The sequence below is a fragment of the Triplophysa rosa genome, linkage group LG3 (genome assembly GCF_024868665.1).
Source record: "Triplophysa rosa linkage group LG3, Trosa_1v2, whole genome shotgun sequence".
NCBI lineage: Eukaryota > Metazoa > Chordata > Actinopteri > Cypriniformes > Nemacheilidae > Triplophysa > Triplophysa rosa.
In genome coordinates, this window is record NC_079892.1 from 5,940,583 (window position 1) to 5,957,146 (window position 16,564).

General features: G+C 40.0%; 5 protein-coding genes across 7 annotated transcripts in view; 3 read left to right on the top strand and 2 right to left on the bottom strand.

Moving 5' to 3' along the window:
- The window catches only part of ccdc135 (coiled-coil domain containing 135), a 175,672-nt gene that overhangs the window by 142,953 nt on the left and 16,155 nt on the right, over positions 1–16,564 (top strand). The gene's annotated exons all lie outside the window — the stretch shown is intronic.
- ccdc113 (coiled-coil domain containing 113) lies at positions 51–3,070 on the top strand. Of its 2 annotated transcripts, none has more exons than XM_057329103.1 (9): positions 51–377; positions 728–847; positions 962–1,064; positions 1,516–1,671; positions 1,781–1,933; positions 2,003–2,239; positions 2,434–2,541; positions 2,739–2,894; positions 2,956–3,070. In XM_057329103.1, the coding sequence occupies exons 2-9, from the start codon at positions 792–794 to the stop codon at positions 3,028–3,030; spliced, it is 1,044 nt and encodes a 347-aa protein (XP_057185086.1). In that variant the 5' UTR covers positions 51–377; positions 728–791; the 3' UTR covers positions 3,031–3,070. The 2 variants fall into 2 exon arrangements, with proteins under 2 accessions (XP_057185086.1, XP_057185087.1); XM_057329104.1 differs by having other exon boundaries at positions 55–147.
- Positions 5,260–8,883, bottom strand: znf319b (zinc finger protein 319b). Its single transcript, XM_057329085.1, has 2 exons — positions 8,542–8,883; positions 5,260–7,404 (listed from the first exon to the last, which is right to left on the bottom strand). The coding sequence occupies exon 2, from the start codon at positions 7,097–7,099 to the stop codon at positions 5,276–5,278; it is 1,824 nt and encodes a 607-aa protein (XP_057185068.1). The 5' UTR covers positions 7,100–7,404; positions 8,542–8,883; the 3' UTR covers positions 5,260–5,275.
- Positions 9,282–11,090, top strand: usb1 (U6 snRNA biogenesis 1). Of its 2 annotated transcripts, none has more exons than XM_057329105.1 (7): positions 9,282–9,501; positions 9,735–9,931; positions 10,120–10,303; positions 10,380–10,433; positions 10,532–10,637; positions 10,771–10,854; positions 10,971–11,090. In XM_057329105.1, the coding sequence occupies exons 1-7, from the start codon at positions 9,404–9,406 to the stop codon at positions 11,073–11,075; spliced, it is 828 nt and encodes a 275-aa protein (XP_057185088.1). In that variant the 5' UTR covers positions 9,282–9,403; the 3' UTR covers positions 11,076–11,090. The 2 variants fall into 2 exon arrangements, with proteins under 2 accessions (XP_057185088.1, XP_057185090.1); XM_057329107.1 differs by having other exon boundaries at positions 9,395–9,506.
- Positions 11,165–16,470, bottom strand: pla2g15 (phospholipase A2, group XV). The gene is made up of 6 exons (XM_057329098.1): positions 16,109–16,470; positions 14,475–14,631; positions 13,594–13,712; positions 13,416–13,514; positions 13,039–13,263; positions 11,165–12,890 (listed from the first exon to the last, which is right to left on the bottom strand). The coding sequence occupies exons 1-6, from the start codon at positions 16,269–16,271 to the stop codon at positions 12,379–12,381; spliced, it is 1,275 nt and encodes a 424-aa protein (XP_057185081.1). The 5' UTR covers positions 16,272–16,470; the 3' UTR covers positions 11,165–12,378.

Sequence of the window (16,564 nt, forward strand, 5' to 3'; positions counted from 1 at the left end):
AGATAGCTTTTATTAAGTAGCATTGAACAGCCGGAAGTAGTTGTGGTCATGGCCCCTGGGCATGGGTAAAGACTAGAAGGGATACAGCTACCGCCAGTGTGCATGCGCACTTCAATTCTTCAATAATTTTTGTCACGCTGAACAACAGTTAAGTACTATTTTTATTATTCTAAGGTTATGTTTAGAGTTGGGGTAGGTGTAAGCGTTAGCTAATGTAATTTATTGTAATTTTATGGCGAGACTTTGCATCACTTCCGGCCGTAGCTGTTTCCCTTCTAGCCACAACCGCATGTCTGTCCGTTGCTATGCGCCCGTTTATGAAAGACTTGCGTTTTCTTCGTGGATACGCCATGCACATGATCACATATAAAATAAATGTATTAAAAATATATCTTTTATAGCATAAAAAAAATTGACGTTCGTGACAAATGTTCTGCGGATATGTATTGCTGTTTTAACTGCTTTTATTTAGGCATTGTTTTTATTTAGGAAGATTTAAAACGCACAAGCATTTAATACAGATTACAGTTTTGCAAGTTTTATCATCGTACACATGATAAACTACTTATCTGTGCACGTATTTCTCTTTTTAACATATTCAGAGTATATTTAAAGTCACGTCAACAAAAGTTTATTTTCTTTCTAGTTTGCATTCCACTTTACTTTCTGACAACAATATGAATGTCTTAGTTAGAACATCACAATAATTTCACGATTTTGTAAATAGTTAACATTTTAAGGACAAAACGAAGGCGATAAACGAAACCGATGCAAAGTTTACCATAGCAACCATGGCGGAGACGAGAGAGGACAGTAAAACCGAAGCGGAACTTGTCGAGGATTTAAAGTAAGGCACAACTTTACTCCGAAAAATATCCACAGAATGAAAATATATTTGATTTCATGTTCTTTCAGCAAACATTAAACCTAAACGCATTCATTTTATATTCTTCCACATAAGACGCTGTAATGCAGTGCTACAAGCAGAGATCGATTTGTTTGAACGCTATACTAGTAGGATGGATCTACGGGCTGAATCAGAGATCGCATCACAGATGGGAACGGTATTGTCATGCCTTAAAAATGTCTTATCGTGTTTAAAATAAATGTTATTTTGTGTACTGTTTATGACGTGATCTTCATTTGGTCGTGAGTATTATGCGTTCAAGACACCTCGGATGTAGGATATTTCCCACGACCCTGAAATACTGGAGTGTGTGGATTTAGTAACATTAAAATGGTTAAATAACATAAAACATTAATGCTACTAATGATTTAGTAACATTAAAAGTATTTATTAACATTAAAACAGTGCCGTTGCAAAAATGATTTCCGGCTTTAGGTGGGAAATATCATAAATCCGAGGTGCAACGCAGCAGTATTATTATGTATTAGTGTTATTCTGTTGTTGTTTCATATGTATCATATTTAAAGTAAAATACTATCTGTAATTGCAAATGTTATAAAACGGTAAATTGTATGCTTTGTCCTTTATTGTAAACATTTTGACGTCAGAGTGGAGGAAAGAAGCCCAGAGTACAGACTCCAGAGAGACAACAACTGCTCACACTCGAGCAGAAATGTGCCGTCGCCCAGAATGTGCACAAACAACTGAATGAAGATCTGAAGAGATTACAAAGCAATTCGGAGAGAGTGCTGGACAATTACAAGGTTATTAGACAGAACTCTTATTAGTTATAAGAGACAGAACAAGCTCATTTGGCTCTGCTACAAACAATCTCACAAGCATACTGTGAATAACGAATCCCATTCTCTTCAGGCAACTCTTGAAGAAGCCGATGTTCACTTGGCAGAGGTTAAAAAAGAATGTTGCCAGTTTGATCGTGACATTGGTAAAGCACTGTGGGACAAGCCGAGTTTGATGAGGGTTGAGAAGGTTATCAGATACATCGAGGACAGAATAAAAGCCAAGGTAAAACAACATTTCAGTTTAGGTTTCAGCCAGGAATTATTCAGAATTACAGTTTCAAAACCTTTTTAGGATAACCTGATGGAGAAGTTGGATCGGCAGAATGCAGCGCTCCTCGCACACAAGAGAAAACTGCACCTCCAACTAAAAATACAGGAGAAGATGGGTAAGGGCCTGACGGCTTTGGACTTTGAACAGCTCAAGATTGAGAACATCAGATCTCGGAAGCAACTGGATAAACAAAACCACAAGCATATGGATCTCAAACTTCTCGTGGGCAAGACATTGCAGGCTATGAACTCTAACAAGGTGAGATGTTTAATCCACCATCAAGATACTTATGTCAAGATCTTCAATTTTAGCACATGAAGTTTTTTGTTGGCTTTGCAACAACAAGCTTGTCAGAGCTTATAGAAAAAGATTTTTGTTTTGTGTTTTGGATGGGATGTCACTAGCGTTAGCATTTTCCAAACTATTACATACAGTATGTCTCTGTCTTACAGGAAAACCTTCAGACCTTGACACAAGAGTCAGATGCGCTAAGCGGTGACATTGCTTCACGCATCAAGTTAATGGTTAAAATTGAGGAGGAGACCAAGCAAGCAGAAGAGGTCTAGATGTTTCATTTCATAACATGCATCGTTACTTCCCCCTTTTTTACACAGAACTACTTTAAAATGACAATACTACTTAAAATGAAAAAAATGAAAAATATTATTTATTGTTCTGAGCATCCTTGTCCAAAATCAGGTCTAAATGAGTTATATTCTATTGGACATGTTGTATAATGAATTCTTTTTCCATACAGGAGCGAAGCAAAGCTGAGGCTTTGAACAGGAAGTTAAGGGACCAGTTGGCTGACTTTCAAGTACCACATGTTCTGAAGTATATTGAAGTTAAAGACTCCCACAGTCAGTTGGAGAAGAATGTAAGAGCATGGGAACGCAAGGTGGAGATCGCAGAGGTGAGGACTCTTGAAGTTACAGAATTCAAAAATTTAGCCTCTCATAATTTTTTTTTTTCAGATGGCATTAAAAACACACACTAAAGCGTGGGACAAGCTTCGAATGTCTGCAGGAGCCGGGTCAGCGCGTGCATGAGGAACAACCATAAAGGCAGAAGAATTGTGATTTTTTTGCTCAATTCCATCATGAAACACCAGAGTTTTGAAAAACAATCAGTGTAAACAACAGACAAACACCAAGACGTTATTAATGAAAAGGTTTATTAGTTAGTGCTGTGTATATTAAATGCTACATACAGATATTTGATCATGAATGTCACATCAACCGCCACATAAAGTTTTCTTACTAGCTCATCCACAATCTACAATTCGAAAAAAGCTAAGAAGTACGTGCGCGCAAAAGCGCAAATACTTGGAACAGAGTACAGGAGCTAACACAGCAAGCATGCACGGGTTGAAGAGGTCTCAATAACCATAGAGGAAGGCCAAACACTTCCATACAGACAGACCAAGGTCAAGCTTCTTTAACCTTCCACTGTGGTCTTGACACATCAGCCAAGAATATAGATATTTATATAGATTTTAAACAATATTAATAAAAAATGTATATACAAACATGAAAACATAAGATACACAACAAATGTTGTATTTGAATCCAAATTGCTATTTGAATCTTAATGCCCCTTGGTGTTTTAAAACGAAGGATACATACATATTATTAAGAAGATGGTGGGGAGGCAAAGTCCCTGATTCAGGCTACAGTGTTATTGTCACCTCTAACCCCAATGTACAGGACTTGATAAAAGAAAAAACCTACAAGAGGGGTTTTCGGTTAACATAAATAATACTGCACATAAAGCATACGGTGTCTGTTTGCCTATACTAGACCACATTGGGATGGGCACACTGGGTTAAGAGGGGTTAAAAAAGGCATATCACTTTAATTCAAATTATGTTTTTGCATCACTATTAAAAGGTACTTTGTATCAAGAAGTATCATTTACCATCTATATTACATATACATGTATGTACTATGATTGTTTCAGTAAAAAATACTAAAACAGCTTAGTTATCTAATGAGAGTCCAGCAAACACATTTAAAATTAAAAACTTCAATGATGTGCATTAAAAGCCAAAACAAATACTTGGATCCAGGGAGCCAGAATCCTTTTTAATTTGTGATCTTACGTCTTATATAAAAGAATAACATAATAAAGAAAACTCAAAGGGCAAACTGCTGGCAAGACATGGCGTTGGCAGGTTAGAGATCAAACAAAGGATAAAAATGACACTTGGGTTGCTGTACAGTACTTGAGTCCGGTGAAGATGAGTAAAAGAGGGAAAGTGACATAATCCCCAAGGCAAAATAAAAAACATCAGGTGCTAAAACCTTTATAAAAACAGTCAACTTTCACACAACCTTGAACACACCAATTACAATCCAAACTACATCTACAAGAGAGGCAGAAGTTAATTACCGCATGAATAAGAACTGCACCTAATGAAAAGCTATGTATAAAATTGTGATAGAGTTTAAGAAAGACAACGCAGGACTAGTAAACAAGTTGCATACATACTATGTACATACAGTAATACAGCCTTTCAGGTGATTTTTCTGTACTGATTTCCGTGGTAATATGATTTTTTCGTATACATGAGTTAAGTTTACATGTCTATATAGATTCTACATATTTACGTATAATCTCTTTGAAATGTGAAGACCGTTTGAGGTCCTTATACTTCTGCTGGTTAACAACCTGTCCTGTTTTGAGGTGCGGTACAGTACGGTGATGGTTTTTGGTACAGACCATTAGATACCAATACAAGGGGAACGTCCACAAACATACAGTAAAAAAGTTCATAATAGCACAGTTTTGTCCCCTTTTTTAGTTTTTGTCATATATACGGTTAGCTCTGGGGCAAACTAAATGCAGGAGACTGTCAGAGGTTACCCAATATTGTTGCAAGTGTAATATACTCCGAGCAAGACTGCTGTTATGTAGGTATGAATAAAGTCAAAATGAGAGGCACAACTGTATTGTTAGGGACTAAAAAACAAGTATAGCTGACGTTTAAATCAATTTGTCAATTTAATTCTCCGAAAAAAGGGGCGGTGTTGTGAGATCCAACTGAAACCACTCAAAAGTATCTTTTCTCTGCAAATGCCCTACAAGTCTGGAGAAATACTTTTATCTAAGATAGTGATTTGTTTTCAAAGACCCAACATTTTAAAGACCAAATATGAGAATATATGCATGTATGTATCAAAGAAATGGGTCTTGAACCCATATAGGGGACAATTCAAGTTAAAATGTTGACTGGGGAATAAGTTTCGATAAGCTTGCTAATGTTTGCCTTAACCTTCAGGATAGCGGAATAGATCACTGAATAAGAGAGGACACCGGATAGCCCCCACCTTCGGCCGTGTGCTGAACCGTATGCTCCTGAAGAGCTCCTAGATCAGCGAAACGTTCTCCACACCACACGCACTTAAACTGGGCATCTCTCGCATGCACGCTTTGATGCTTGGCCAGGTGCTCACGTTGCTTGAAGCCCTTGTCGCAGCTGGCACACTTGTAAGGCTTCTCCCCGGTGTGTACGCGTCTGTGCCGCTGCATCTCCGAGGAGTACTTGAAGCGTTTCTCGCAGTCGGGACATTTCAAGGGTTTCTCCCGCAACGGGTCACATCGGTGCTGCACGAACTCTGAGGAGGACAGGAATCGTCGGTCACAGAGCGAACACTTGAGAGGCTTCTCGGTGCAGTGGGAATTTTGATGGCGCTGTAGCGTGGTGGCCTTTTTGTAGGCCTTTCCGCACACGTCGCACTTATAGGGCTTGTCCGGATTCGTGGGTGTCGAAGAGGGCTCGCCACATTTGTGACGCAGAAGCTCCCCGGACTGACTGAAGCCTGTGCCGCAGGAGGCGCACTTGAAGAGGTTATCCATGCCGTGAACGTGCTGGTGGTACAACAGGTGGGACGGCTGCAGGAAGCCTTTGTCGCACAGGTTGCATTTGAAGGGGCGGTCGGCAGAGGCTTTGTGCGTGCGCCGATGGCGCACAAGGGCGTACTGTTGTTTGAAGCTCATCTGGCAGTCTTCGCAATGAAACGGGCGTTCTTCGGAGTGTGTGCGCTCGTGCTGCCTCAGGTCGGACGGACGTTTGAAGCCCTTCCCGCACGTGGCGCAGCGGAACGGCCGAGCGCCTTGCGGCTGACACTGGTGGTGCAGAAGCTCGGAAGACTCTTTAAAATGCAACTCGCAGAGGTTGCACTTGAACAGATGCTCACCCGAGTGGGCGTACATGTGGCGCACCAGGTGAGAACGATGCTTGAAGCTCTTCTCGCACACGGCACACTTAAACGGCCTTTCCGAGCTGTGCGTGCGCTGGTGGTGGGCTAGGTGTGAGGATTGGCTAAAGCTTTTGTCGCACGTTTCGCATTTGAACGGCTTCTCGCCCGTGTGAACGCGCTCGTGACGGGTCAGCTCAGACAAGTGACGGAAGCCCTTGGTACACACCGAACACTTGTAGGGCTTGTCGGGTTGCAAAGGCTCGAACGTAGGCTGGCCGGATGTCCCAACGGCAGCGCTGCCACTGGATGATGCTTCATCGTTCGATGGCTGCCCTGCGTTGCCACTAGTTGAAGTGGGCGTGGCATTTCCAGAGGAACCTGGTCGGTAAGTCTTTTCACATATGGAGCATTTCATCGGGTTAGTGCTGTTATGGGCATTATGATGCTGCGCTAGAGAAGTCAACAGGGAGAATCCCATCTTGCACACTCCGCACACAAAAGGTTTCTGCTCCACCTGGACGCACTGGTGTTCCAACAGATCGGTGGCTTGGTGGAAGATCTTTAGACACTGTGTGCACTGAAAAGACCGGTCTTGGCTGACCATGCACTGGTGCTCGTGCGGATTAGCCAGATGGGAGATGTCATGGCCACATGCACCACACTTGTGTCCGCCCTCATTTCCTACGTGCAGGGAGGGCTGCTGCGCTTGTGCCGGATGCTGCTGCTGGTTGTGCTGCTGACTATGATGCTGCTGCTGCTGTTGTTGCTGCTGCTGAGACTGCTGCTGCTGTTGGATAGCCGTGTCCGGCTGGAGGACGATGCCGTAAACGGCACAGCCCAGAGCATCCGCCCCTGGAGGTATGGTGTGCACCACGGGAGGCGGGGCAACAGAGTGCTGCTGCCATGCCTCCGTCATTCGCGCTCTGGTGTATGGATTCAGCTTGGTGCCGTAGTTGGACCTTTTGCCGTGCGAATCCAGGGGAAAGGGATTATTGGATTGCCCGCGATGGGAGAGGTGAGGAGGCAGAGAGGAACTTATTTTGACAGCTCTTGGGAAGACGACAGATGACGAAAAAGGATGTAATCGTTCTTTCGGAAGGACTCTTTGGCTCTAAAACAACAGGGTAAAACAACACCATCTGCCCAAGGTGCTTTTGATGAAAAAGTGGAGTTTGACTCAGTGAACTTGTTCAACCTTCTTTGACATCTCCTGATTTAGCCCTTTTAGGAACAAAGAACATCACATGTAAGACACAGGAAGAGAAATTACAATGGAACATCTTTAGGACTCTTAGGAATGGCCCCTCTAGAAACCAATGCACTCCAAATTCTAAAAATACACAATAATAAATGCACACATTCACTGTAGCTGAGGATTTAATATTATCTGACAGAACCGCCCATCATAAACCAGTCAAATGTCAACACCTAAGTTATATATGGCTTCATTTTGGCCATCACACAAAGCAAAAAAATGCAGCCAAAGGACTATGGGATGAATTTCATCTCAAAATGATTAATAAATGCATGAACAGTCATCCGTGAGCGTGATACAAGTTACACTTGTATTTTACTATTCACAAACAAATGCCGTATGGTTTGAATCTGTGAAATTGTGGATTGTCCAATGCAAAACCACGTAAAGAACGTCTCAAAATCCAAATGAGAACAGGATGAATGGACGTGCGCTGCAGGATACACAAATGCACAAATTCTCATTGGCATGCGCAAAATTATACATGAACACAAAATAAAACATTGTATTCACAAATCTGTCTCTATTTGTACAAATCGCCTCATCTTTATTACAATCTAAATTTCACAGATTCAAACCATATGGCATTTGTTTGTGAATAGTAAAATACAAGTGTAACTTGTATCACGTTCACGGATACCTGTGCATGCATTTGTTAATCATTTTGAGATGAAATTCATCCCATAAAGGACGCTCACTAGGCTTTGAGAAACTTGTGTGCACAAAAGGACACACAAAGCATACAAAAGTTAAGAGAATGTAATAATAAACGTGGGAGATAAACACATAAAGGGGAATATAAACCACAAATACTCGCTTTTGCATTTGATTACACTGAATTCACCCGCGTTTATTGGTTTATCGGGTTGCATAAATTACCATTTTAAGTCAGCAACAAATAACAGCCAACAATATGTATAGCAAACATTGGTCCCAAAAGATTATAAAGCAGGTAGGTTCCAAGCCACCCGGAGGAAAACATACAGAGCTTTGCAAAATGGCTAACGAATATTTGCAAACTAGCTAGCACGCTAACTTTAGCTTTGGCACATTTTCCCTGACACAGACACGCGAATCTAAAATATGAGAATAATTGCATTTACCTTCTTTAGAACAGTGTATCATAGATGTTTATTTTTCAATAGATAAAATCAGCGTATGGTCATCTGAGACAGTCGTAAATCCTCCTCCGATCTGCGGTCTCTGCTAGCTAGGCCGCACCCCCCGCTCCGTGCCTACAAAAACACACCAAAAACGCCGCCAAATGTCCGGATTACTCCGACTGCTCCTTAAAAACTAGAATTGCTAGCTGTTTTTGGCGCTTGAACTGCATTTAAGAGAATAAATGAGTGGGGAGAGCCCGATACATAATGTATTTTATTTCGGACCGAGATCGCTGACCAACGAAACCCCCGACAGCCGCATGTAAACCCGTACAACACATAATTGCCGTCCTCACACACCATACCGGAACTTAATTTATTTTATTCAAAATTCTATTCGCAAACCCCCAACATAAATTTGCCTTACGATGTGACTATTACTATATAAAAGTAGGGTCGAGTTTTATTCTAAATAGGAATTTTAAAGGAGTTTATTAACAAAGTTAAACAATGGATAATAGCCAGCTAGGCTTTAATAAATACAAACATGCCCATGTACGTGTGGACTCTCTTTCTGTATTTAAAAGTATTTCAGACATGCAAGGTTAGGTTCGTACACTTTAGTGCACTTGCCACTTAGGATTTGTTGTTTCGTATCATGTTAAGTGCTGCTGCATTGTGTTTGAGAGGCGGAACGAAAAGCACGGATCTTTCGAATGAGTGTTTGTGGAGTAGGGACCTTTGATAAAGAAGAACCATCAGCGGAAGTGTTTTCTGCATGACAGATTGTCATCACTGATATGAGAGGGTGTTTTTCAAAAAAATAGTTTTTAGGTGCTTTTTTAGGATTTCTTGTTTTAGTATGATCGTTAATTACAGTAGCAGCAGCTCTGAAGAGGAAGCTGAACGAGATGACGCTTCGCCTCCTCAGAAAAGAACAAAACCTGACTCTGAAACCAGGTTTGGTGCGTTTGATCATGTGTATGCTGTCATTGATTGACCCCACGAGTCTCTTTTTACCAGTCTCTTACAAAAACAACAATAAAATAGCTTAATATGACATTTATAGTAAAACAGTAACAGTAAGTGTGACATTTGTCGTGAAACTATGGTAAAACAAACAGTAATTAATCCGACTAAAAACTTGGTCACTAAAATTTTACTATAGTAAATTAATGGTTAATTTTCCTAAGGGGCGAGCATGTGGATCATGGATCTCTTCAAAAGAAAGGCACCTTGACGCGTCGTCTGCCCCTGCCCGAGTCTGTCAGGGAGATGTTCAGAGAATCAGAGGAGCAGTGGACTGATAACAGTGAAGAAGAACATGGAGGAAGACTGCGCTCCTTCCAACACGAGAGGGGAAACTGGGCCACATATGTGTACTTTCCTTGTAAGCATTTTGCCGGAGTGTTGAAACAATAGAACTTCAAATAGATTGAATGTTTATAAATGGGAATTGTATTGCTTTTAATGGACACAATAACGACATCTGTGGGTCTTTGCTGGTAATGACTTCTATTGGTGTATTGTTTTTATAGGCACTGTCATTTGTCTAACTGACCTTTGACCTCTCTTTAGATGACCCAGAAGAGGGATTCCTGGAGCTGCTTGATGATATGATAGTGGCTGCAGGTGCTCACGGCATTCCTCTGACCCTGTGTGAAGAGTTTCATATCAGTATCTCAAAGACGGTGGTTTTGCGACATCACTGGATCCAGCCATTTGTTCAGTCCATTCGGGCCGGGCTGACACAGTTTCAGAAGTGTGTTATCCTTTAAACATTTTTTTAATTATGCCTAAGTTATCTCCTGTGTGTCTGATCAAGATTGTTTCCTCAGGTTTTTCTGCTTGGCTGATAAACTTAGGGTGTATTGTAATGCTGAAAAGACAAGGTATTTCATTATTGTATATGTTAATGCCCACATCTCAAACAATGGCCACTGAACATGCATTGTTTTAATATCATAACATTATTTGGCATGTCATACAGGACTTTCCTTAGTATGGAAATCTCCACTGGGAAAACGCAGTTGCTCGAGCTCATTAAAATAGTGGATCAAACCATGAATGAATTCAACCTTAGCACCTTTTATAAGGTTAGTACAGAGAATTGTATTTGTAAACAAGGTTCCAATATATGTGAAACATTTAAACTTTCTACGAATAAAGACTAACTGAAACACTTTGTAAACATGGCCACTAAAACACCCCCTCCCTCTCTCTATATAGGATCCATCTTTCCATGTAAGTCTCGCCTGGTGTGTGGGTGATCACGCAGAAAGACTGAAAAGGACATGTTTATCAGAACTGCAGGTAACAACTCAGATTTGCATCACAAACTAAACAAAGATGAGACAAGTATTGATTGAAAGCAAAGGTCATGGTGTTTGGGGTCTGAACTATAGTAACCTGTGCTCAACACTTCTCAGGGTTTTGTTGACAGACATGAAGATGGTCCATTTCACATACAACTAAACTGCAGCGAGGTCCGCTGCAAATCTGGAAATAAAGTTTTTCAGTTTCCCCTCGAGTAAAACGCACATCTTTAGTGATCATGTGAATTTTTGACACTTCCAAAGTGTACTTTATTTTTAAAGCTTGTATTTATTAAAACTTTTAATATATTTGTACAGAATTTAATAAAGTGTTTGCAGTAAAATTCCCTGAAAGAACATTCTCTTCATTGTTTTACAATGTTACACAATGTTTTTGATGAAGACAAATTTATTGTACAGAATTGCAATGTGGTGAATCCAGAATATGTGCTTGTACCTTTTTTAAATGGTAGACAGTAGAAAATCTGACTGGTTGGGATTTCTTTAAAAATGTCAACACACCACATCCTGAAATTCAAAGATCTAGTTCCTCTTTCCATTGCTTGTTAAGAGTTGCTTTGTAGAATTTTCTTAATAAAACTGGCCCCATTTCAACCTTCTAGTACACATTTTAAGCCCCACATGTAAGCTTTTACAATAAGAATTTGTTAAAACAGTAAGTTAATGGAATTAAAAGCATGAAACTAAATAATTAATTAAGGTTAATGTTCATTTCTGAATCTACTACATTCATGCACATTTCACACTGTATAAATTAACATTAGGTAATGCATCATGAATTAATATCAATTAATGCAGAATATTTATGAATTAAAAGTAAAATTGTTCATGATATGTGCATTCATCAATGTTAACAAATTGTACCTTATTGTAAACCACCCGAAACGTTTTAAAAGGCAAAAACCACTTGTTTAACAAATCATTGTTTTATCATATTTAAGAGGTCAGTTGATAAAAATAAAACAAGACCATGCACACAGAGGTCACAGAGGTTATGCTGACATGAATTGGGCAATAAGATGTCCGTCAAAGTTGCACATTCTACATACAAAAGCCCATGATAAAAATGTGTAAATCAATACACAGACAGTCAGAAAAACAACCAGTTACACAAGAATACTGCAATTTCAGTACAATTCAGATATAAACACTTTTGGAAAATCCATAAAAAAGCAATAGATAAAATCTGTAGATTTTAAGAATTGATGGCCATAGGACATAAAGTAGGACAATGTTAGGAAACAGATTAATGGCAATCTATTACTTCAATAATGTGTGCTTAAAATCTATATAAAATTAAACTTCTATAAAATTGATTTGATCCTGATAAACCTAAATTCCCCAACAGGGAACCTCTGAGAACCCATTATCGCAACTCGATAAGGAACATGATCCAACACTGATCAACCACAAGCGGTTCACATCCGCCCAAAAAGCAGAACCGCATCCCATCTCTTTGGCAAACAAGAATCGTCATTTTAAAGTGAAAGGCTAAATGGCATCAAGGTGAGCAGAGCACTGACTTTATATAGGAAACTGTGGTCATGTTTAACAGCATGGCAACGTGCTCATTCCCAGGCAGCTCTTTCATATACACAGGCTGTGTCTGCTGACCCATCCAGCGCTTGCACTGTATCGCGCTCAGCAGGTTGACCGTCCCGTCACCTTCTCCGTTGATGACGGTGGGTTCTCCATCCGGAAAAGTTGTGTAATTGAAGCTCTCAGCTGTAGGGATGCCGCTCCCATACAGACAATGAACGGGAACACCTGGAGGCTCCAGAGCGTTGACCAACGTTTCTGTGTCCTCCCTCATAGCCCAGCCATCTTCGTACTCAATGTCTTTGAAGAAGCGCTGATAGTCTTTGACGGTGTAGGTGGTGTTGGGGGTGGACACCATGACCTTATTCGAGGGCCACGTGTGGGCGTAGGGCAAGAGCCAGGTGGTGGATACGGCCGTTCGCTGCTGGGTGCGAATCTTCAGTGGACTAATGACAGGAATGCGGTTGTTATCACCTTTAAAGGAACCGCAATGTTTAAATGATATAATATTTAAAATATACAAACAATGAGAAAAATTATTTACGCTGACCAATAGGCGACCAGAACCAGAATTACATTTTTTTACTCCATTTAGTCCGAAGGAAATAAATTGGACCCTTACCTGTTGCCATAACTCTAAGAGTTTTGGCCACTCCGGCCCACGGGGGGCCGAGAGACACAAAAGCCTTAATGTAGCGGTCCTTCCATGCCTGTGGTTGGTGATTAAGGAAATACAGCGTATACATGTTCCCCATGCTGTGAGCTATAAGGACCACGGGACCACCAGCCTTTTCAGCCATCTCCTCGATCATATGCTGCAGTTGCAAGAAGTACTCCTTGTTCTCATCTAAAAGTACAGACCAGAGGTCAAATGTAAAACGTCAAACTTCAAACATACCAACACCCATCATATTTATTTTATATATTTAAAATCATCTGCAAAAACAATGTCATAAATTGCTGATGTCAAGCCAGACTGCAAATACTACAGACACATACTTGGGGCTTTACGCCAGTCATAGGGAGCTCCGCGTATGTCATCGTCCCTGGTATACCCACACTCAACCAGCGACTGCACTATGGTGAAGAAGTACATACCTTAAAGAAACAAGGCATTTGTCAAACAATGGAGTTGTTTGTTAATACATTTATATTATGAAAGAAAGTTGCTACTCACCCACACTTCGTTTACTGGGATCCAGATATTCTAAACTAAACGTCTTGCCAAACCCAGGCACTCTGACATCCACCCCTGGAGGAGCTTCAGTGAGATGAGTGGTCCGATTGTACAGTAACCTGGTATATAATACAGATTCATGATAGTCAGCAAGAAGTTCTTCAATAAGAGGATTGCTTATAACTTTCAAGGCAGACCATATGTACTTTCAATTCAAACTTGTAATTACAGGTTTTATTGGGTAAAACGATGATTTGACATTTTTGTGTTACATTTTTTTGCTGTTTTATAAATTGCCGTGCTTAAATATTTTAAACCTGGAGTTAACAGCCAGAAGGTTTCACGGCAGGTGCCTATGTGAAAACTATTGGGGCATGTTGTCACAAAAAGCTGTGTCCATTCTTTTTTATTTTCTTATCAAACATGTTTTGTTTTTTGTACTGAGAATGTAATATATGCACATACACAGAAAGAATGAAACAAAAAAACATGTTTTTTTCACAATTCCTGTTTGCTCTATGTAATGTATAAAACAGCAGTTCCCAAACTTCATACCAAGACCCTACACAGGTATAATCTCGAGACCCAGCAAGATATTTTTTAATGGAAATATGGGGAGAAACACAAATTTGGCCTTTCTCGGTAGAGGGTAGTTTTGATTTTCCTTGTCATTATTTGAATAAAATTCAAGTTTATTTGCAATGCCAAAATACGTAAAGATATCAAAATCCTTGTCATTGCTAGTCAATAACTTGACTAACTGTTTTTCTCCACAACAACCAAGTGACTTTTCGCAACACACCTCATCCCACTGCGAGTCCCATCCAAAGCTTTCTGAAAGCCAGGCCTGGTCACATGACCACACACACCATCAACTTTACCTCATGTTATCGATCCAGCAGTCAATGGCTACCGGCACCAGTAGCTCCAGGTTAAGCCATAATGTGAAGTAGTCTTCAGTCTTCTTGTAGCAGACGTAGTGCACCACACTGGGCTTGTCAAGTCTGGCTTCCAGTTGATTTCCAAGGTCTCCTGGAACTACAGAGAAAAATCCCATCAATGCTAATCTAACAACACTTTTATACAGCTAGTTACAGCTCAAGTCATAAATAAGTAAATTGATAACTCATTAATATTCATCAGTTATCGCAGGAAGCTCAATATGCAGCACTTTACTTAAGATCTCCTCTGCATACATCTACAGATAGGATTAAAGACTCTTTGATTAAAAAGCTCTGATGCTATCATCACTCAATAGAGATTATCTACTTAACACCTCATGATCAAACATTATCACTCATCTCTGCCTGTTTCTTCTGGTTTGAGCCTTTAAAGCATACCTTCAGTATTCCTAAATGTAGTTTCCTGCCAAGTTGTGTTTTTTAATCACCAGCCGGCACAGCTAGAATGGTTTCCCCGCATATTTAATATCAAAACCTCAACATATTTTGAAACCAAAAATGGGAATTTAATGTCAAAATACTTCTTGTTCCCCTTGTATGAAATGCAATGCAAATACTGGCTTGTCAAACACTACAAAGTGTACTTAAGATTGTCATACACATTTTTTGTTGAAACAACCTAAGATATTGCTGAACTATGCTGTAATGTTAGTTTAGCCATGTTTTAATTGAAGATATTATTACAATGGTTTATTGGGAGTGCACTATTACACCACATGTTTTTGTATATGTACTATAATCAATACACATTACAGAAATTCAAATGGATGTAATGGTTATAATGGGAATTGTATTGGTTTTAATAGATACTGTAATGGCCTCTGTGGGTCTCTACTGGTAATGTGTTGGGTTCGGTTGTATTGGTGGGATGTTATTTGGCCAATGGGAACTAACAGAACACCATTAAATCCTACAAAAATCCAAAACACAGGGAATTATGTGATAATTTAATGTTAAACATGTGATGGTTCATAATGGTGGCCGTTAATGGGAACTATTAAAATGTGTATTGTTTTTTTCTGAAGGGTTGTCATTTAGTTCGTCAAGGTCGTCAAAGTCACAATTTAACCGGTTGCGCAAACATCCACAAAAATGATACCTACTTTTTTTTGTCATGTCATGTCATATGACCGTGTCATATGAGAAAACCGCCGAAGAAAAAACAAGACACCTCGGATCTTATTGTACTGATCATTTTCTACATATTTCATACATTTTTATATACATTTTCTTACAGTTGGTTTCGTTATTTTGCGAATGGTCTCTTATAGGATTTAATGCATGTGGCGGCTGTCTGACCACATGCTTCATATTTTGTTAACTAAATACTGACAACTATTATGACTGATCAGATATGATTGTAATAACATTTCATATAAATTATACATTATAAAAGGTATACATATCTGGTCTAGCCTATAGTACAGTCTGTAACGACCTTGTTTAAAAACAGCACATCCTGAGAAACAAGTAAACATGTGACATGTGTGAAGAACAGATAAACACAAGGAAATCTTCTGCACGGCATCTTCTGCAATAAAAACAAGACTTACTGAGAACCACAGGCGGTCGATCCGAGCACGTTCTCCCCTGCGAGCATTCCTTTAAACTTCTGCTGTCGGTAAATGACAACAACAAGCACAACAGCTGGAGCGAAGCGAGAATCAAGCGATGGCAGGAAAGCATGTCTTTCGATGCTAAGATCTCTGCTGTCATCAGAGGATCAGTGATGAATTTATTTTATCTGTCCATCGTGAGGTTTAGGAGTGACCTGAGAAGTGTCTGTGCTGGGTCTGAGCGACAGTGACAGCGCGATGAAGACGGACAATGTAGCGATCACGTAATAGGTGGTTTTTAAAGCAGCTAGACTCGATAAACAATGGCAGAAGTCATCGAGTTGGTGGGCGGGGCCGCGAGTGGATGGGCGTGGCCGCGTGATGCAATTCGACAACGAAATAGCGGAGTTGCCTCGAGAAGCAATCGAGGCTTATTTATTTTAATACATTATC

Excerpts from the sequence above, each read along its gene's own strand:
- ccdc113 (XM_057329103.1), top strand. The coding sequence starts at position 792 with ATGGCGGAGACGAGAGAGGACAGTAAAACCGAAGCGGAACTTGTCGAG. Across the intron at positions 2,240-2,433 it reads AGGCTATGAACTCTAACAAG|GAAAACCTTCAGACCTTGAC; the intron begins GTGAGATGTTTA and ends TCTGTCTTACAG. Across the intron at positions 2,895-2,955 it reads GCAAGGTGGAGATCGCAGAG|ATGGCATTAAAAACACACAC; the intron begins GTGAGGACTCTT and ends TTTTTTTTTCAG.
- znf319b (XM_057329085.1), bottom strand. The coding sequence starts at position 7,099 with ATGACGGAGGCATGGCAGCAGCACTCTGTTGCCCCGCCTCCCGTGGTG.
- usb1 (XM_057329105.1), top strand. The coding sequence starts at position 9,404 with ATGATCGTTAATTACAGTAGCAGCAGCTCTGAAGAGGAAGCTGAACGA. Across the intron at positions 10,304-10,379 it reads GGGCTGACACAGTTTCAGAA|GTTTTTCTGCTTGGCTGATA; the intron begins GTGTGTTATCCT and ends TTGTTTCCTCAG. Across the intron at positions 10,855-10,970 it reads CATGTTTATCAGAACTGCAG|GGTTTTGTTGACAGACATGA; the intron begins GTAACAACTCAG and ends AACACTTCTCAG.
- pla2g15 (XM_057329098.1), bottom strand. The coding sequence starts at position 16,271 with ATGACAGCAGAGATCTTAGCATCGAAAGACATGCTTTCCTGCCATCGC. Across the intron at positions 14,632-16,108 it reads TCGACCGCCTGTGGTTCTCA|TTCCAGGAGACCTTGGAAAT; the intron begins GTAAGTCTTGTT and ends TTTTCTCTGTAG. Across the intron at positions 13,515-13,593 it reads TCCCAGTAAACGAAGTGTGG|GTATGTACTTCTTCACCATA; the intron begins GTGAGTAGCAAC and ends TGTTTCTTTAAG.